At 46.2% G+C, this 20,986-nt stretch overlaps 1 protein-coding gene across 2 annotated transcripts; it reads right to left on the reverse strand.

The window, feature by feature from the left end:
• Nucleotides 1–2,753: 2,753 nt before the first annotated feature.
• Nucleotides 2,754–9,315, reverse strand: LOC124674083 (putative glucose-6-phosphate 1-epimerase). Of its 2 annotated transcripts, none has more exons than XM_047210116.1 (9): nucleotides 9,166–9,315; nucleotides 5,631–5,705; nucleotides 5,118–5,174; nucleotides 4,861–5,021; nucleotides 4,569–4,709; nucleotides 4,225–4,327; nucleotides 4,027–4,126; nucleotides 3,659–3,918; nucleotides 2,754–3,053 (listed from the first exon to the last, which is right to left on the reverse strand). In XM_047210116.1, the coding sequence occupies exons 1-8, from the start codon at nucleotides 9,298–9,300 to the stop codon at nucleotides 3,680–3,682; spliced, it is 1,011 nt and encodes a 336-aa protein (XP_047066072.1). In that variant the 5' UTR covers nucleotides 9,301–9,315; the 3' UTR covers nucleotides 2,754–3,053; nucleotides 3,659–3,679. The 2 variants fall into 2 exon arrangements, with proteins under 2 accessions (XP_047066072.1, XP_047066073.1); XM_047210117.1 differs by lacking the exon at nucleotides 2,754–3,053 and adding an exon at nucleotides 3,427–3,451.
• Nucleotides 9,316–20,986: the final 11,671 nt, after the last annotated feature.

Genomic DNA, 20,986 nt, shown 5'->3' on the forward strand with positions numbered 1-20,986 from the left:
CGGTGCATCTTCGCATATCCATGATCACCATATGTATGGCAAGCTTCAAGCATATGATCTCTTCAATATGTCTCATCCTGAATTTGCACACCATTTCTTCTTTCTTCATTATGTTGATGTCTTGAAGATACACATAAGAGCTCACCCAATCTTCTTCTTCAAGACATACTTATCACTTGATCTTCGTCACATTCTTCTATTTACAACCTTTAAGCCAACATATGGTTCAAGCCTTGCCTATGGACAACTCCTACACATATGACTCAATGCAAACATTAGTCCATGGGGATTGTCGTTAATTACCAAAACCACACATGGGGAGCTCACCAGTGTCAATACAAAGTCTCTGACCTGGGTACCGTGAGCAAGGCAAACTTTCATATTTGCAATGATGCTGGGGCCGGAGTCTTTATATGGATTCTCTAGTCTTAAGAGACATCGGAGTCTCCGGTGTGGAGCTCCAAAAAAACAGCTGGAATTAAAATGTCAAGATCTTCCACATCCGAAATCCAAATAGGATGAAACCAATTTTGTTGGAAACCATAAGGACTAGAAAAGGAAAATTTACCACGAATTTAAGAGGTGTGGAATCAACTTCATCAAATAACCGGTAAAAACTCAACATAAAAAAATGCAACAAGTTGTCCGTGTAAAATCTATTTTCGATGAACCAGACTTGTCATGAGAATAACCACAAGTTCTAAAACATCTCATGGATAAGATCCAAATAACAACCAAGAAATATGATACCAAGGATGCAAAGATTCGAGCTCTGTCCAAACGGTACGATCAAGTTACTCATTGGAGACCACCTCTTGATAGTATGGCTAATTATCATATAAACCGCTCCAACTAACACTGCAAGGCCGGTAAGAAAGAAACTCTATCAAGAATAAACATTTTCGTTGCACATATTCCACTTGAGGTAGATAATGAGGATCTTGACCGCTTCAAAATGGAACACCTTTCTTGATTGTGCTTTCTTAGTGAAGTCTTGCGAATTGCTCTCCCATACTCCTACGCGAGAACCTCTTCTTCTACACATCTTCACATATTCATGATCACCAAATGGAAGGCAAGCTTCAAGCATATATAGCCTCTTCGATATGGCTCATCTTGAACTTGCACTTCATTTCTTTTTTCTTCATAATGATGATGTCTTCAAGCTAACCGTGGATGCTCACATGATCCTCTTCTTCTCCAGGACATGATTCCAATATTCTAAACTCTCTCATGTCAATTCTTCTAATCACACATTGCACATCTTGGTCATCACTTTCAATGTTGGAACCACCATATGGTTCAAGCATTTGCCTATGGACAAAACCTTCAAGTATAACTCAATGAAACATTGTTCCATAGGGATTGTCATTAATTACCAAACCACACATGGGGATCCATGCACTTTCATCTCACAGAGATATCGCAACGTTTGCTTCTCAAAAGATTTTAGTGGAGGTGATTAGGTCTAGGCACAAGAGAAAGAGAGTTATAGATATGAACTCAAAGCAAAGATTTCCCCTTTCATACCTTTCTCAAACTTCCTCACTTTGCCTTGGAGTGGGTATTTATAGTGGGGAGAGAAACAAAGAAGTGCATGGAAACAAATCCATGCCAGCTTCAATCTCACTAGGTCCGAGGTATCAACAAAAAGTTGACCTGATGTTCCGGGAAAGAAAAACCTATCTTTAAGTGAATTTTGAGGGGAAAACTTTGAGATTTTGATAGGTTTATTTTCCTCTGATTTGCCAAGTGTCCCTCTTGGCATACCTATGACTCTAGTAAATATAAATTACACTTGGAGACAGGTTATTTTACAACATTTTATGGGTTACCGTTGGTATCTCCACTTAAAATGGTGAAACAAAATCAGACACACTTGCAACATAGGTCTCCTCCTTAATTATCTTGTCATGAATCATCCGAAATCATGTTAGGGATCCAAAATTCGTAACAATAATCTATGTTTGAAGGATTCATATACATAACACCTAGAAAATGTACCCAGATAATTCGACTCCCAGGACCATATGCTTGTGCATGCCAAAAATACTTGTACGAATGTCAAAAGAATACAAAGAAACTGGATGTGTACATGTTCGTGTCATTTGGTTGTCTGCGAATTTCTATGAAGGGGGAATAAATACTTCAACAGTTCAACCTGTGATAAAAACTAGTTCAATGTCATTTTGTGTGTTTGTTTAGAACAACAAAGTTTATCATATTTTATTGAGGAAGCATAGTTGCTTCTTTATGCATGCACATTTGCACCAACACAGACTATACTTACAGTCTAAAATGAACAAGTATAAAACTTAAGATTTCTTATTGTATTTTCTATATATTTAGATTTTATTGTTCATGCCAAGAGAATATCCTCCGGGAGCAAAACTCTACAGCACAGACAACCCTCCCTTTTGAAGTCACTACTTGGAACATTCCCTACATTCAATTTTAACCTTCTTTACAACCAAATCAATCAATCATAACATACACTGATCCGTTCCACATTGTGAAGTCTAATCATTGTATAATCAGTACTTCATCATTGTTTAAAAGAAGTTCATCAGTATATAACCAAATAAAATTTGAACCTTTAGGCTGATGAGACTGAAAACCCAACATTTGCTGGTTAGATTGCATAACAGAATTACCAAAAAATCACAGCTTTAATCAGACACAAAAACACCGCTGCTTCATTTGAATAACCATCCAATAGACAGGTAAACCATGCATCCAAATAAGCATCGATCTTGTAACCACCAACAAAGCCATGCAGCTCAAAACCTTGGAATGTTTTACACTATGAAACTTAGCATCCAAGAATAAAAGAAACTGATATAATACAGTCATAAATTTATTTTACAACCCATCCGAGATGTTTCTTCAAACATCCCTAAAGAGGATATGAACAAAGTTTTGTCCTTTGTGTCATGTAGATTCGCTTTGTTCTGATGTGCATGCCGAAAACAACAAAGATTGAATAGAATGGAAGGAATGTTTTGACACTCCTTGATGCCATTTCCCTTGTGCATACGATATTAATAGTCTACCTGCAATACATGAAACATGTCCATGCAAATAGAACAATCAGTATTGAGAACAGATGTGAAACAAATATTTGCTGTGGATCATATATGTATACGTACGAAATTTCTCAGCATCATGATACTTACAACTGTAAGCAGATAAAAACAAAACATTGTGCAGGTAAGCTAGTCTTTTGTAATTGGAGTTCTCAAAAGAAAAGGTCTTCCACAATGTGGTTGCCGCTTCACCAGTAAATTCTGGTAGATTTTAGTCTCCACCGAATCCCTGATTACCCAAAAAGACAGGTTCTGCGTACCATGCCTAGTTCTTGAAAAAGCCATCTGTTTGTTGTCATAATTCTTAGAGATGCATTATGCCAAGTTCCTAACATCTGGTCTCGCTTAATCGTGTCTAGAGAATTCTGCGTAAGTATGGGCTTAACAACTTAAGCACTTCTATAAATAATTTGGAGTGCATTGTACAAGAAAATAGTATGCAAGTGGCTAAATAAAATAAAATAAACTAGCTTCAATAGAATGTGGCGTTCACATAGTATTATACGTGCTCTGTATGTCTATACCATGTTCACAACTTCCACACATGGCCATTTTATCAGTAAAAATGTTACCTGCACAAGATTCACTAAGGGCTAGCTGATGGAATCCTCCGGGACAACTGAATCCTGAATAACACGATCTGGGTCCAATTGACCACTGTAATAACTAGACGGGACTGCAGATAATTCCAATTTTCCAGTCCACTCCTCACCAGGCTTCAGAGTAATTGGCTTCTCTATAGCAGCTGCCTCCACACATACCATGCGTTTATATTCGTCATCCCCAAAATCTGACATTGCCTTAGCCTTTTTGTCCCAAGGGTTCCAAACAACTGTCACCAAAGAGAAAATGAAGGAACTCCTTAGATTCATTCTTCAACGATTGTAATGATGATAATATATTGCAGTTCTAAGCAAACAAATATCAGAGTTCACCATACCAGCATCCGGAAGGCCTCCTTTTCTCACAACAAATGTCCTTTTCTTCTCATGATCAATAATGGCAATTTTTGATGGTGTGCCCAGATATATTCTGTCTAACTGTAAATTTTACATATACATACTCCCTTGAGTTAAGAAACTGGGATGCAAAGAAAATTATAAAATGGCAGTATAATTAAGAGGCCTAAGTATCGCACCTCAGATTCAAAAACAATAGCATCGCCTTGTTCAGTGAAGCGGGCCCTATCTTGTAAGTTGTCTAGGTAATCCAGAGTTTCAAGACCTTCTACTCTTATCTCGCTGAAATATTAGGACGAAATTATTATAAGAGAAGAACTATTATAGCAATGGGGCAGTTAACGAGAAAACAGAAACGAGGCAGTTCACAGATGGGCAATTATAGACAGATTTGGGACACCCGGACAACCAAACTTGGGAGTGAGGACCAAGTATTCTGCTTCTATTATAAGATCACTTTTATAAGATCACTTCAAAAGCTACTGTGACATTGACTCTTTGATGGTCAGCTGAAAATACATACCTTATATCAGAAATCGAAAAGTATGTGTGATATGCAAAGGTAAAAGTGAATGACTTTGCATCTGCATTGCTATTCCTTATACGTGAAGTCAGCATTAGATCTCCACCAGGTCCAAGTGCAATCCTCAGACGGTACTCAAAACTGCAATGAAATGATTGTTGTTATTGATCCATTTGAACACACAGGCAACTATGCTTGGCTTCAACAACAAATACCATAACAAAAAAAAAATGCCGCATTTCCTACAATGATGATAACACACTAAGTATGTAATTATTTGGGATTTTCCCACCTATGTGGCCAGATCTTTAAGTCTTCTTCGGTAGGTTTAAGGATTAAATCAATGTAAGCTCTGCTAGAGACTGGTACTGGAAATGGTGGTGGATCAGTGTCAACAATCCAGGTCCTGTTCCTTGCAAATCCATGAGCTTCCAGGTGTCCGAAGTTGGAAAACTAGAACAGGAAGAGTACTTAGAAAAAATAAAACCACATAAAGTAGAGGGAATTAATGAAGCGAGAAAAAAATGCAAAAAACAAAAATTCTCATACCTGAGGAAAGCAGATTGGTATACCTCCACGTATAGCTTTTGGAGGTTTGAAAATAGCCTGATAGGAGAGTGACATCAGCCAAGAAAAATAATAGTCAATCAGGAAAGATGTGGGATCAAGATTCCAGTACAAGTGAGACACACATTTTTTGGCCACGTTCACAAGGCAAAATGAGCAGCAGGGAAATGCTAATTTGAAATATGGCCCTCGCCACATTTCTATGGCATACGAGAAAGATGGTAATGAAAATTATGTAAAAATTGTTTAACATGTTGGACTTCACAGCCAACCATAAGCGAAGATAAAATTTGCTGTTGACTGCACATATTTTTGCCCTGGTATTGAACTGATAAAATGCTGAACTAGCATTCAGAATAGATATGTATTCGTATGTTATAAATGTCTTGATGATAATCAAGTCGAGTCAGTATTTAGATACAAAAATTGAAAATGCTAAGAGATTGTTTTAGAAGCAACAACATATTTTGTACGTAAGAAGGAAAGTAATGTCACCTTATTGCTAACAAAAAGCAGCTCCTCGCCATGCTCATCTTTCCATGATGTGACATGGCCACCATACAGGTACACCTAAAAGAAATAGCATATAGGACTAAATAAGTAAATAGTTATATTTTGTAACAGGTTAACTAAAAGAAAAATGAAAGCTCTCAAAAGGTAGTCAGCACTTCTGAAAGTCAACAACTGTTTGTGAAGGTTGAACTCAGAACCGATCCTAATTTGGATTGGTAGATGCTGTTTGCTTATGTCGAAAGTTCTAATGGACACAAATTTTATTATCTGTTATGAAGATCATAATCCAGGTTCACCCTGTCACATAGAACTCTAGAACGCAAAAAGAGATGGGCAGATGATTTAGAGTGAGCTTATTGTTCTATTATAGTGGCATTTCTATCAAAGGTCCATCTAACTAATAATTCTGCCATGACAAAATACCTACTCCCTCCAATCCGAAATATGTGTCGGCCGCCTAGTACAGATTCGTTTTGCAATTAAGACCTTATAAAGTCAGACCAATTCGTACATGGATGCGAGAGAACCATGTGGATGCGTGCAGTGCGGGAGCTACCTAGCTAGCCATCACACAAGCCCATGTGCGGTAAGACAGCTTTTCCTGAACACATGCATGCGAGAGCTGGAGTGCGGGTTGAGTTGAAGTAAAAGATGAGGGCTTTTGTACAAAATTAGCGGTCCGACATTTTTTTAGGATCAGAGGGAGTATATTTTTTTTGTTGCAACAACATTCTTAATATTCCAAAATTATGAGCAAAAACCAATGTGCCAGCCTGTGTCACTATAGTGGTCCGAATGTAGAAGCTTGAATAGCCAGGCCTTGTGGAACATCAGTATGACATATATTTTCACAATCACTTCACACACCTGTCATCTTCGTATGCATACGATAAGCAAAACAATATGGACTGGCCTCTATCTAGTGAATCAACACACACACGTCCAGACAGTAGAAAAAACTTTCTTAATGAAAGGTGGAACAATAATCATGTCAGTAGGGCAACAAACTTAAACTTCACCCGTAACAACATCACATACGACCACTAGTTTACCACCCATCATTTCTCTATCAGCTCAAACTCTCACCTGGCGTTTTTACCTAACCCGCTCTGTATGGAGCAGGTGCTTAGCACAACAGAGACCTATCATAAGCATATCCAGATGTGTTGTCACTGTTGTGTAGACTACCAGTTTAAGCCGAAAAAAATTCTCAGGTTGGCAAAACTAGAGCTGTTTGTATCACGACAGCAGGAAATAGTTGCCACGAGAGTTAAAACACCAGAAGGTAAAACACTGTCGCCACGCCGGTTATTGTGTATAGTAGACGAGATGAGCATGTGCTACTCTACAGATGTTTAATACCCCTCCCCCCCCCCCCCCCACATCCCAAAATGTAAGGCACGCTTTGTTTTGCAAGGTCTTTGATGTATGACTTTGACCACTAATATATACCAAATTATATGTTTCAGGAATGTACACATAGTATCGTTGCATTTATCTTGCATAGCTCTTTCATTTCATATATCTAATATCTTTATAATAATTTAAAAAATCATAGTCGAAGTTATAAGTTGTTAGAGAAAATCAAGGGCGCCTTACATTTTGGGGTGGAGGGAGTCTATAGTTATATACTACCTGCTCATGAAAGAGATGAGTATTCAACAGAGTAAAATCTTCCACCCTGGTAACCTGCAAGCTCTCCCAGATACGAGGAAATGATTCCAGTATGAACCAATACTCACCACTCTCAGAGTCACGAGCACATAGATCAGAAAAAATATCATATTAAAGCTTTGTCTTCAGGAATTAAAGAAAATCCATTATAGATCACAATGGCCACTTTTTTGTATCATGCTACCGATTTCTCGATCATCTTTATGGGTGCACTTTTAATACTGAACACACTGGGCTCAGACTTGTTCATGATTACTTTGCACATGTGTCTTCTTCGTAAATATTGATATGCCAAATTACATAGGCTTGGCCCATGCAGGAAACGTCAAACAGACGTCAAACAGTAGGAAAATCATAATCGGGTTAACTTCTAAGTGACAAGTGGAATAATAACCATGGCACTAGGGTCACAAACTTAAACTTCACTAGTAACAAAAAAAAAAACAAATGACCACTAATTCACTACCCATCATTGTCTCTATCATCTCAAATTCTCACCTGGCATTTTTACCTATCTTTCACCAAAGTTGACCTCATGGCCCTTCTCCACAAATTGCAGCTGCAGTAAGATCAGCAGAAGCTGAAATGCCTGTCCTACTACTCATCAGTGTCTTGATAACTGAGAGTAAAGTAGGCAACAGGAGGTAGATTGGAAGGGGTTCATCAAGAAGTGAGTGTCCGATCGGCTTGATAACCTCATCGGTCACTTTTAGATACAGGAATGCAGGTTTGGGGAGTCCTATATAATGATAAACTGAAGTGCCAAACAACAACAAATCTATATGTTTGACCGATGTCATACCCTATAAATGCACATGACGTGCTTGACATCATTCCAAAGTCCTCACAGTCAGCAAAGCAAATCAGCTGTCTAGGAAACTTCTTCAATATATGCCTATCTAAAGGAAGTTCTGTGTTGCAATACTGGTTATCTACCTCGTCGGCAAAAATTCCATCAGTGACCCAGTCGTAGATGTATCCATTCATTCTTATAACCCACTCTTCAGAGAGCAGGCCTCCGCACAGCTGAGACTATCATGAAGATATCCATGTGCGATGTCGCTGTTCTAGTGTTGTGTATACTGGATACTGCTATTTAAGGCCAATAAAACATACCATGGTTCTGAAGAACAAGAGAAGTTTGCATCACAATTTCACAAAAAGGGCAACAGTGATCAGGAGAGCTAGCACCAGCAGGTAAAACTCTGTTGCGCCACATGTTGTTTGTGTTTTGTGTGGTGGACCAAAAGAGAATACTGCTACTAATGTTTGATAAATACTGGTCACGAGATAGATGCTGTTCAGCAGCGTCAAACCTTCCCCTGCTAACCTGCAGGCTCTCCCCAATTACAAGCAAATCCGCTCGCCACTATCGCGCAGCACACACATGAATCAGACCGATTAGCATATTATTAAAGCGTCATATTCAGGAAAATTGCAGGAACCCCATTATAGGTCCCAGTGGCCACTTTTTTTTGTATCACGTGTTGATTTCTCGACTGCCATTCATCACTACAGGCATCTACAAACAGAAACTCCTAGTCCTGAACGCGCGGGGTCGGAACAATGATCTGCTGCGCACACCGCGTAAGAACTCCCCTCCGAGATCAGTTCGTCACAGGCTTGACGCGATCAATCTCCCAATCTCGCTTAGGAAAATCCGCTAGTACAATAATACTCGTACTGGAAAATGATCGGGATCGGGGTAGCGATTGCAGACACTCCCGCTCCGTAACATCCAGCGCCACGGATCTGCACCGAGATCTGACAGCCGGAACACGTGCCGGGCGGAACCGGGAGAGGGGGAGAGGGAGAGGGGGCGTTGTGCGCAGCAATACCGTACCTCGACGGAGTTGCCCCGGACCTCGCGGAGGACGACCTTCTCGAGCCCGTTGGCCGCCTTGACGTGCTCCACGGGCACCGGGCCCTGCGGCAGGGCGGCGGCGCCGCCGCCGCTCTCGTCGCCGGCCGCCGACATGTGAGCGGCAGCGAGCGAGTGAGGTGGAGGTGGCGAGACCGCGAGAGAGATCTTAAATTGGGGAATTCCTCCGGGAACGGGACAGGCCAGTGCGTGTGCCGTTCTCTCTCGAGGCTTAAATAATTACTCCTCCTTCTCCCAGATGCTCTTGCGATCGCGATTTATGGCACTTTATTTAATGATTTTCTGCCTGCGTGTGCACGCGATCTTGCCGCTTTCACTGAGTATATTTCTTATTTTTGGGGGGAAATGATCTTGCTCTTTTTTCTTTTGCGGTTAGAGCATCTCCAGCCGCGTCCCCCAAACCGTCCCCAAAGGGATTTGGGCGCGCCGGACAGAAAATGCGTTCCAGCCGCGTCCCCCAAAGCCCATTTTTGTCCGGCGCGGCCCGATACGGTGTCCGGCGCCCCGACACAACGAAAAGCGAGGCGGGGAGTGGCGGGGCCGACGCGTCAGCGGCACAGTTAATTTTAACCTAACCGTCGCCTACCTCGCGACGGAAGTTATTCGCGTGCAGTGACACACGGCGGCATCTTTGCCTTAATGGCGACGGAGGGGCAGGCGAGACGTCTCGTCGGTGCTGCGCAGCCTCCACGCGTCGCCGGCGTTCGCACGCCACCGCCCGTTCCCGCGCGATCTTCCCGCCTCTTCTCGTCCGTTCCGCGCTTTCTTCCCGACGCCGGCGTCTATAAAAGGTCTCCCGGCTCATCAATGGTAGCCACCACACCCCGCCGGCAACAAACACAGCCCTCGTCGCTCCACGCCGGTCTCCTCCATCACCAGTGGCAATGGCGAACCGCCCCGGCGATGGCCACTTCCCTCCATCGTCGTCTCCTCCACTTCCAGCCCGGCAGCGGCGTGCGGCACTAGAGGAGGCACTCGAGGAGAAGGCCCGCCAGCGGATCTAGCGGCGTTCTCCGCCCTGCCTCCGCAGCTGAGGAGGCCGCGGCGGCAGCAGCGTGGCAGGAGCAGCAGTGTGACACCGTTGCGGCGTTCGACGCCTCGACGGGACAAGAGGCGCGACGACTCCGGTACCGGGAGGAGATGGAGCAGCGATGGGCTGACGAGCGCCGGCGCCGCCGCGATGAGCGGCAGGCGCCGTTCGCGTGAACGGCGTGACTTCGATCGAGCGCCGGTGGCGTGAGTCGATCGAGCTCCAGCAGCAGGTGGACAGCGGAGGAGCGGCCGGCAGCGGGAGGCGGCGCCGACGGCGCTACGGGGGAGGCGGGCGGAGCAGGCTGGCGGCGGAGGCCGACGCGTTTGCGGCGACGATGATGGAGGCGCCAACAGATGTGGAGGAGGAGGCGCCAATGGAGGAGGAGGAGGCCGAGGCGGAGGAGACCGAGGTGGAGGAAGACGACGACGACGAGTTCGACTGGTCCGACGACGACGGGCCGCACCCGAACGAGACGGCCGATCAGCAACGCGCCCTCGTCGAGTCCTCCGAGTCGGAGAAGAAGCTCCAGGACGACGCCCGTGCCCGCGAAGAGGCGCATATTCGTCGCGCCATCGAGCTCTCCCTCCAGGCGGCGCAGCAGGGGGACGGCGGAGGACGCGCGGCGGGAGCCGGCACCGTCTCGGCCACCGCCGAACGCAAGGAGAGGAGGCGCGCGCAGGAGGAGCTGCGGCGTAGGGGAGGCGACGACGGGGCGGGGCCGCCGAACGCGCCGCCGGGCGGCCGCAGTCTAGGTTTAGATGAAATCTAGCCGTTTTCATTCAAACTTTGTAATATATAATCAAAATTGAATGAAAACCTTTATTTTCGTGCACAAATATTCATTTGGGAGCGGTGTTTGGGGGACGCGGTTGGGGAGCGACGTCCCCAAACGCGGCACGAACAAAACACGTCCCCCAAACGCTCGATCCGGCGCGGTTCGGGGGACGGTTTGAGGGACGCGACTGGAGATGCTCTTATACATTCTGATGCGGTAAGCGTCTGGTACTCTATCGATTTGCTCTACTTCGGCGTTTCTTCCACGTATATATTTTCTGTCGGCCTATTCGTCGTATCCCTTCGCTTTGGTATATGGTATTTTGCATGCTAAACCAATGGTATTTCGACGGCGTTTTCGTACTAACACGCCCGACCACGACATGTCACTATGGTTTACAGCACGCTGATTTTCTTGTTTCGACGCAAGATAAAACTGATTGCTTCAGGATGAGGTTCTTGTACTCAGTACATGAAAGTTACAGGGGCTAAGGGAAAAACGTACACACAAAGTAGCACTGACTTGTTCCGGTAAAATTGCCTGGCTCCGGTGATGGAGGGGTGAGGATGGCGGCGCGCCTTCTACTCGTGCTAGTGTCTGTAGTCGTCGCTAGGTGGTCCAACGACCTATTTGTAGTTTTTATTACTTTTAGACATCTTTGTACTACTGTTGATGATTATTAATGGAACGGTGTAATTTTCGCAAAAAAAAAAGTAGCACTGACTTGTTCCGGTAAAAAAAACTATGGCATTGACTTGTTACAAAAATAACGGAAAGATTCTTGCTCTCGCATAAAGTGTCTTCTTTCCGATGAATCTAACCCTTTAATGAAACTAATTTCTTGTTTGACTTCTTCGCAAAACTATTTCGGAATATGATCTCTGGGTTCGTTGTCACCGAGAACATCGTCGAAGTTGTGCAGGTTGGCACCAAACCGCACTTAGCCGAAGCAAGGTCGACGCCAATAGCATTGGTGTCGAACAACTTGGATTGCTTCCTGCTCAGTTTCTTTAGCGCCGAGCTCAAGGGTCAAACTATGAAATAGCTTTATCGAGGGGGCAGACGAGGAGTTAGTTTCACCTAGAGGTGTGTGGTTTGGGTTTCGCTCTTCCGATCTAGGATCCTCATCACTGACGATTGTTGCTGCTCTGACGCGTTGGTCCTTCGAGGGCCTTAACACGGTGACTTCCCGTCCATCCATTATGAAAGACTACCGCGATAAGCTTTGCTAGACTCCGATAATGGAGTGGCTGGGACGGCGGAGGGCCCTTTGCTAGGTGATCAAAGACCTATTTATAAGTTTCACTATTTTTGATGTTTATTATACTATCAATGAAGATTATTAGTAATAGATCTGCGGTCCTTTTCGTAAATTCTTTTTGTCAAAAAAGCCATAAAGTCATACTTCCTTTTTTTTCATCCATAGCCAATTGGCTATCCAAAAGCTTAAAAAAAACACCACAACTTGCGCCGAGGATAACCTTCGGACGATCACTTTCCCTTGCTAGATAAAGTTGGCCTCGTCATGAACTTTGGTACCCCGTATATCACCTCCGTATGAGGTTTGGCGACGACGTCGTAGCCCAGCGGACAGCGGCACGGCATGGTACGGGTACGACACGGTCCTGTCACCAGTCGTCGTCACCGGCCGTGTCCAATCACTCGGCGTCTGCCAATGATACTAGCCTATGATTGTGGTCGGTGACGCCGACCCGCGTACTACGCCACAGCTCGACCGTGCCGTGCGTGCGGGCGCGGTGCACGGGGAGCCAGCCACACATGTACCATCCGCCGTGCATCAGGTCATCACTCATCAGGATATGGAGATCATCGATGATCGATCGATCGATGCGGCGGTCAAACTCGCGTAGCCGTTGCTTTACGTGCAACTGAAGCCTGCACGACGTCAAACGGAAATTGTGGGAGGGCTGCCTTCTTTTTGGACTCGCCCCTATAGACACACGTTTCCTGTATTTTGGCGTTGGACTTATTTTTTTGGCCTAAAGTAAAATTAACCGTTCAACTTGGAGGTTGGAGTGCACTGTATAGTACTTCCTTCGTCTAAAAATATATAGGTGCCTCAGTTTAAAGATACATATGTATCTAGATAAAAGCGAGACACCTATTTCTAGACGGAGAGTAGTATACTTTGGCCATTTGGACTGGAAATCTAGCAATCGAGGATCCAAATATAATGTGCATTGTACCATCGATTTCAGCACGCGCCAGCTGGCACTCATCTTCCTGCCAGCTAGCTCGCATTCGCCGATGCGCATCTCCCGCACCGGCTCCAGCTGTTCACGTTGCAACTCCGAGCATGCAGGTCATCCCGCCTGGGGCTGCCTCGTCATCCACCTCGTCCCGACATGGGAGAGGGCGTGCAGGGAGATCGAAGTTGTGGTAGGAGTCGGCCCCTGCTCTCGTGGCTCGCACGGGGCTCCCTCCCCAAGCGTGCACCGCCCGCATCCTTCACGCCGGTGCCGCCTCGCAGCTCCCGATACGTCCGAGCTCGTCGATAACAGCGCCCACAACATTTTAGGTGAATTGCAGATGAGGTAATTTTCTTTGTGATTTTATTTGCATTTTTGTTTCTTATATGTGTATAAAAGTTCAATGATCATAGTGTGCAGTTCGTAGCAAGCACACGATGAATCCATATGGATCATGCATGGATTTGTTCGATGAATCCATATGGATCATATATGTATTTTGAAATTTCTTGAATTGTATTCGCACGGAATATAAAAGCGCAAGTTAAGGGAGTCTAACTTTTCTTACGTATGGTAAAAAAAAAAAAGAAATACAGTGCACTGCAAGCCATTTTTAGAGTATCCAATTTAGTGAGTCTGGTAGAGTTGCTCTAATGACGTGGTTGCTAGCTTTTCTATGTGTCTTTCTCAACATCGGATTGAGAGACCGATAGCAATGCTTCCTCCAACCACTCCATGAAGTTATACATCCATGCTACCGAGCTGTCACGCAGCCTATATATACACACTTCCTTACTATCCTCATATCTGCAAGTAGCTATAGGTTGTTGACAACTTACATAGTTCATCTTGTTGATAGAGGAAAAAAGACAATAAAAGGTTGTTGAGATGCAAGAAAAGGGGAATCTGCTGGTTATGGATGGTTTCATAGTTAAGGAAACTTCGGGTTCTGAAAATAGAAGGCGTCGGGAGGAAGTATCTTAGCCAATGTATCACATTGCTAATGATATCTTACACAAGTGACACAAAAGAGGGGAAGCATACCACTGTTGCATTGCATATGTGTGTCTGTGTTGCTATAGGCTTACATGGTACATACAAGTGGCTACTCTAAGGGCATGGCCAACGCATAGCTCCAACATACTGCCCCGCAGGCCACGTAGGATCGGATTGTCAGAGTTGTTGCTCCACAGCATGTCAGTGTCGCTTCATCAGGAGGCGGGATCTCTACGATATGCATGGTCCTGGGAGAGAGAAGGAGATACAAACATGCAGGTGTCAGCCCTCTTGATGGATCCCTTCTTTGTTTTTTGCTGCAGAACGCCAGAGCTAGGTGTAGCTTGCGTTGGAGAACGAAAATCAATCAAGATGCTTCAGACACCTTTTTTACGTGAGGAAGCATGATCCGTATGCCACCGCTGCTCATGCCCTAAGCACTCCACTGCAAACGTTCTCTTCCTAGCTTTCACGGCCAGGACAATATCTTCATAGCACGAAATTTTGTTTTGACATTTGTAAATAAAAAAGTCTAATTGACAGTATCAGCCGGTTATGTCCGCGTCGTGCGTCCATAATGAGCAATGCTACATCTACGGACGCCGCCTAAAAAAAAAATCTTACGAACAACCGCCTACAGACAAACCAGATCAGTACGTGCTCCACACTTTTAAGGAGTGGAAAAAATTAGGACCAAACACCAGCCACCACATCAGCCCGTAAGCACATCGCTTAGGGCATGTACATTGGTTTAGACGGATGGTGTCTGTAGTACTACTCCATATCATCTATAGACAATGATATAGACAGTGTATACAATAGTCTATCTGTAAGTTGTCTATTTTTAGTCATAGCTATATGTGAGTATAAATTATAGACACTCTTCATACAACAACAAAAATAATGCATGTAAGCTGTTTGTAAGAAGCCTACAAACTGTCTGCAACTTTACAGACAACCTCCTTCTCTCTCATCATTCTCTTTCCTCCATATCACCAAAATCACCTATAACTACCTCTTACGGATAGCTGACTCATCACCATTGTACATGCCCTTAGGATAGTTCCCCTAGGTCTAGGATTATTGGTCCATAAGAGCCCAAAAAACGCAAACTGAAAACGGCGAGTTCAGTGCACCGAAAACGCGAGTTCTGTTGAATTTCGCAGTGGCGCAGAATAGAAACCGTAAAATGGAACTGAAAAGAGGAATTCGAAATGGCGCGGGTAAATTAAGGTGATGATCATAGTTCTAGATGACATAGATGCTCCGATTGAGCATCGATACTTACAGAGTTCGAGAAATTGAAGCTAATAGATAGTTACACCGGCAAGCGTGACCTAGCTAAATGCGGCCTAATGACCTATGGCGCGCGGCGGTGCCGGTGGTGGCGGAGAAGGTCGGCGGCGTGGAAGATCTTCACGCATCGTCCTTGTCAAGCTCGACTATTTCAAGCTTGACGTGGCGGACGCGGGCCTCCCGGCGGGCCGCCTCGTACTCCCTGACCTGGTGGACTTCGTCTGCGCGAGGACGGGCTCCTCCTCGTCGCTGCCGTGGACGTAGTCCCCGTCGGAGATGGTCGGCGACCGCGCGGGGACGAGGTCGTCCTCCTCGTTGCTCTTCGCCACGGGCAGCCGCGGTGTGCGGCTCGACTGGCCGGAGGAGGATCCCTCACCGGCGTTGCCGTAGCGAGCGAGCTTGCCTGGGGGCGTGAGCCCCCAGTTCGTCCACCGACGAGTGCTCCGCTTCCGCACGCCCTCGCTTTTGTTCCACTTGCGCCGCTCCGCGTCGGTGCGAAAGATAGGCGTACGCGGCGGCGAGTCCCGCCGCCCAATCCCGCGGCACGGCCAGCGGAGCCTCCACGGGAAGCCATTGCGTGGCGGCGGGCTTCGGATCGGTGTCTAGGGCTACGTGGATTGCTCGTCGGAGCTGGCAACTGGCGGCGGCAGGGGGAGAGGAACGACGGAGGGGAGTAGGGTTTGCGAACCGAACTCCCCTCCGAACCCTTTTAATATGGGGCGTCCGCTGGATTTCTCAGGCCCCTAAACTTCGTTTACGGTCGGTCCATGTTTTGTACTCTGATCTAATAGTGCTTGGCAGTATCGCTCGAAAGGAAAAAAAAAAAAGGGAACGGCCTTGCACGGTCGCACCTGCTCCCCAACGTCATGGCGAGAAACGCATGCGGGGATCTTGGCGAGCAGCCGCCACCGCAACAGCTCTCCCCGCGCACAGCCGCCGCCACTGCTCCTCGGCTCGCTAGCCGCCGCGGCTGCTCCTCCGCGAATCTACACCGGCTGCGGCACCGCCGCGCGTCCTAGGGTTGAGCTCCGCACGCGCCAGCGACCTCGATCCGTCCATGGCGGTTACGGCCACTGCTCCTCCACCCAGGCCACTTCCGAAGAGGATGACGTCCATGAGCGGATTTGGGAGGGATTTCGACCTTATTTGGCTCCGATGATCTCCAGCGTGGCAGATTGGTAGGGGATTCTGAGGATTTGTCTCTCGTTGACCTCCGGGCGTGGCGGATTTGTAGCAGGCGGGACATGGCGTTGCTGCCATGGTCGTTGACGAAGGGCAACTTTTGGGGATTTGTTGATGTTGCATGTGTACATCACTTTCGGTGTGTACGTATAAGCAAAATGGTATAATATTTTGTGTGTGTATATGATACGGAGAAATTGCACAGTGTTGGATAATTTAGGAAAAAATGTTGGATATATTACAGAGATGTTGACAGACTATAGAAAAATGCAACAGTGTATATGCTACGGAGAAATTGCCTTTTTTAGAGTATCCGATTTAGTGAGTCTGGTAGAGCTGCTCTAATGACGTGGTTGCTAGCTTTTCTGTGAGTCTCTCTGAGCATCGGATTGAAAGATCGATATCACTGCTTCCCCCAACCACTCCATGAAGTTATACATCCATGCTACCGAGCTGTCACGCAGCCTATATATATACACTTCCTTACTATCCTCATATCTGCAAGTAGCTATAGGTTGTTGACAACTTACATAGTCCATCTTGTTGATAGAGGAAAAAAGACAATAAAAGGTTGTTGAGATGCAAGAAAAGGGGAATGTGCTGGTTATGGATGGTTTCATAGTTAAGGAAACTGCGTTTGGGTTTTGAGAATAGTAGGCATCGGGAGGAAGTATCTTAGCCAATATAACACATCGCTAAGGATATTTTACACAAGTGGCACAAAAGAGGAGAATCGTACCTGTGTTGCGTATGTGTGTTCATGTTGCTATAGGCTTACATGCAGTGGCAGAGGCATGAAAAAATTGGAGGCTGGGCACACTTCAAAAAAAATCTTTTGCACCTAGCCCTTGTGCAAAAAAAAAATTGCTAAATTAATATGGAGTGGCATGCTAGCAAGGTGTGCTTGCCACGGGATACCATTGAAGTCGAAATAAAACTCAATGGCATCCCATTACGCCTAGATTTATCCTTACTGAAGAAAACCTTGTAGTATAATTAATAAGAAAGTTGAATTTCTTCAGTTCCATAGCATTTTCTTCTGACAGGAAATTCATCTTTCTATAGACTGCATCATCCTTTTCTCGAAGAAGTCATTCTGTAGTAAATTAAGCATAGCTCTATATATGGTTTTAAAGGTTTTATTATACAAGTTAATGTAGAGGAGACATGTCTTTTATATACTCTCCATCAGTCTACACGTATGTGCATGAGCATTTCGTAAATTTGGCAGGGATGGGCTTGGCTAGTTGGAGTTCTACTGGTTCCAGCTTGCTGTGGGCTGTTTCGGCTCGATCCCACGCTAGGCGTTGGTGTGCGGCAACTCTGGTTGCACGGCCGCGGGGCCAGGCGGCGAGCGGCGCGAAGGGGATAGGGTGGAGGCTAGCGACGGAAGGCGGGGGCCGGTGAGACGGTGAGTGCGGCCGGCGCCGGCGGCCGCTAGAGCTAGGTTGTTGGAACTGTTAGTTCGCTTGCTTCGGTATGTATTGGCCTATTGGGCGGAAAACGCATGGTTGAACCTGGCGGTATATGCTCTGCAGGTAGTTTAGCTTTCATCGGTCTCAGCTTCACGCGGCCATACAACTGCAGCAGTCATTTTATGGTAAAAAGGAGGAGGCTACGAAGCCGGAATACACTCCTGGGGCCTAGCACTTAAATGCATCTCTCTCCTTCCGCTTATCTTCGGACGTCCCTTATCTTCACAACAGCAACTGACAGCTCACAACCAGAGAGCAAGGCCATCGGCACCGAGCTCTTATTGGACTGCGCCGGCAGCAGCCCGATGATGGTCTCGAGACGGCGCACTGTTTCTTGAGGGCGTCCGTGTCCGTGACGCTGCCGCATTTGTCCGCCGCCGACATGTCCCTGCAGATCATGAGCCCGTGCAGCGAGCTCGGGACGGGGCGGCGTCGGCGCGAGCTCGGGGCGGGGCCGGCGTTGGGGCGACCTCGGGGCAAGGCTCGGGGCAGCTGAGCAGCGCACGCGCGCGCGCGGCGGCGCCTTGCGGCACGACCATGCTGCTCCTCGAGTGCTTCGACCTGCTCCAAAAACTCGGTTCCTCCCACGACCGTGGCGGGCGTGGCGGCGTGGAGGACGTGGCGGCATGGCGAAAGCGCGTGCGCGGGGCGGCGTGGCGGACCCGGACGTGGCGGATGAGGCAGAAGCACGTGGAAGTGGGGAACGCGTCGGAAGCGCGCGGACGTGGCGGCATGGCGGACGCCATCGCCGCGCCGTCCCCCGACCTCGCCCGCGTGCACGCCGGGGCCACCGCGTCGTCGTCGCCCGGCCCGACGAGCTGCCGCAACCCTCTCGCCGTCTGCCGCCCGCGCGAGGCGCTGCTAGCCTGCCATGGCGTACACGTGACGACACGCGAAGGACGGCGCCCGCGCCGTTTGCGAGCACGAGGGCGACGTCGGGCGCCGTTGCAACCCCTAGCGCCGCCGGCGGCGTCGGGGAACAGCCTGGCGATGGCTCCGGGCTTATTCGGCGGGGGCGGGCCCGGGAGCTGGCGAGGCTGGGCGACGTGGAGGCGCCATGCGGCGTGCGCGCTGCGCCGGTGCAGCCTAGAGCCATATGGTCCGTGGAGGTAGAAGAAGCATCAGAAAATATATTATCTAATCCACAAAGCAGGTCCCGCATACTGTATTGCTCCGTATGATCTAAGTTTTACCACAGTAAATCGGCTAGCCCACCTTTTAGCAGTGGTCCCTGCAACATGTGCTGGACCAATGAATTGCCGACTTCACCACGGATCACATGCCGCCGAGTTCTAAAAAGCCACTCTCCCTATTGGGCCATATTTTGGTTTCTAGAGCCTGAATAGCAGTAGTAGGTAAAAAGACTTCAAGATTTCTGGGGCCCCCGGCCCACCCGCTGGGTACGCCCATACTTACATGCTACGGAGTATATACATACAAAGTGACTACTCTAAGTATTCTCAAAAGAAAAAGTGACTACTCTAAGCACACCACTACCGACGTTCTATTCCCAGCTTTCACGCACGGCCAGGACAAGATCTTCATAACACCATCAAAAATTAACTTAATAGACGAGATGCCGTTTTGGCATTTGTAAATTCGCTTCTGCATTCACGTCCACGGGCTTTAAAATTTATTTGTTATGCTGTGATACAAAGATGATGTCTTCATCCAACCTTAAGCTAATGGTTAGACAAATAATATAGCCTAAATGTGCAGAAATTTAATCAAATTCTGACAAGATGAGCACACAATTAACAGCCCAGTTTTGTGTAGTCACGGGCCATTTAAATGCAATTGTCAACTTTTTGTCGGAATCATTTTTACTAATTGGGTAGATATGAAGGAGAAAATTGATTTTGGGCACACGAGGAAGAAATGAATTGCACTTTTCATTCCATTTCTATGACCTTGGCCAACATTTCTCAAACCGTATAGAGCTGGTTTCTAGGTGACTCCAAGGAGCCTATACTTAATAATTCACTATGGATTAGTCAAATGAAATGTTGGATTGCACGCTCTTCACTTCTCCATTTTAGGCTTAGAAAGTTAAACTAGTGTATCAAAATTTATCAACCTATTGCCTTTCCCCAAAACAAACATGTTTTTTTCAAGTTTGCCAAACCTGTTAAGCATGATTTTTAGTACACCTAGGTCCGAAAAATCCACTGATCACTCCTTTACTTTCTACAGACTATGATAATCTATCTCCTACATCTAATGCAGGCCCTAGACACCTTTTCTAATAGTACAAAGTAGTTCCCTTCCTTCCCGATTTATTTCTAGTGACCAAGGAGGAATTACTCTATGAAAATCCTCTAGTTATTGTCCCCAATTAATCATATGCATGCACGGATTCCTAGTTTAGTAGGAGGTTGGGATTACTAGGGAGGACTCACACATGAACGAATCCAACCTGTTTGCGGGATCTTTGTACTTCGGTTAGAGGCATGTAAGCCGAGAAAGAAGGGATAACTCATCTATTTGTGATTTTATAATGTTGTTTCCATTGTTATCGACGGTAGTCACCGTTGTTTAATACTGACATCTCCATGTCTTAATTGTTTCAAATATTATTTTTATGTTTTTCTCGATCGAATGCCATCCAAACAACTCATGCTTGTACTTTTGTAAATAGCGATTTGAGAATAATTATCTTAGCATCATATGAGTCATAACCCTGCCCCTCACTTTGCCCATAAGTCTATATACATGTACAATCAACTTTGCGAGCATTGTGAGTTGAGATTGACTTGTGAGCCGGCCAATTTTCAAAGGAAAAACAAAAATGATCCCCGGTGCATATGCACCCAGT

This window comes from Lolium rigidum, chromosome 7 (assembly GCF_022539505.1).
Source record: "Lolium rigidum isolate FL_2022 chromosome 7, APGP_CSIRO_Lrig_0.1, whole genome shotgun sequence".
NCBI classification, from domain to species: Eukaryota; Viridiplantae; Streptophyta; class Magnoliopsida; order Poales; family Poaceae; genus Lolium; species Lolium rigidum.

Bases quoted from the DNA above. Each gene is read 5' to 3' on its own strand.
- LOC124674083 (XM_047210116.1), bottom strand. From the start codon at position 9,300: ATGTCGGCGGCCGGCGACGAGAGCGGCGGCGGCGCCGCCGCCCTGCCG. The intron at 5,706-9,165 runs GTACGGTATTGC...TATTTCTTTTAG, and splicing joins TCCGGGGCAACTCCGTCGAG to GTGTACCTGTATGGTGGCCA. The intron at 4,127-4,224 runs GTGCGATACTTA...TAAAATTTACAG, and splicing joins CTATTGTTTTTGAATCTGAG to TTAGACAGAATATATCTGGG.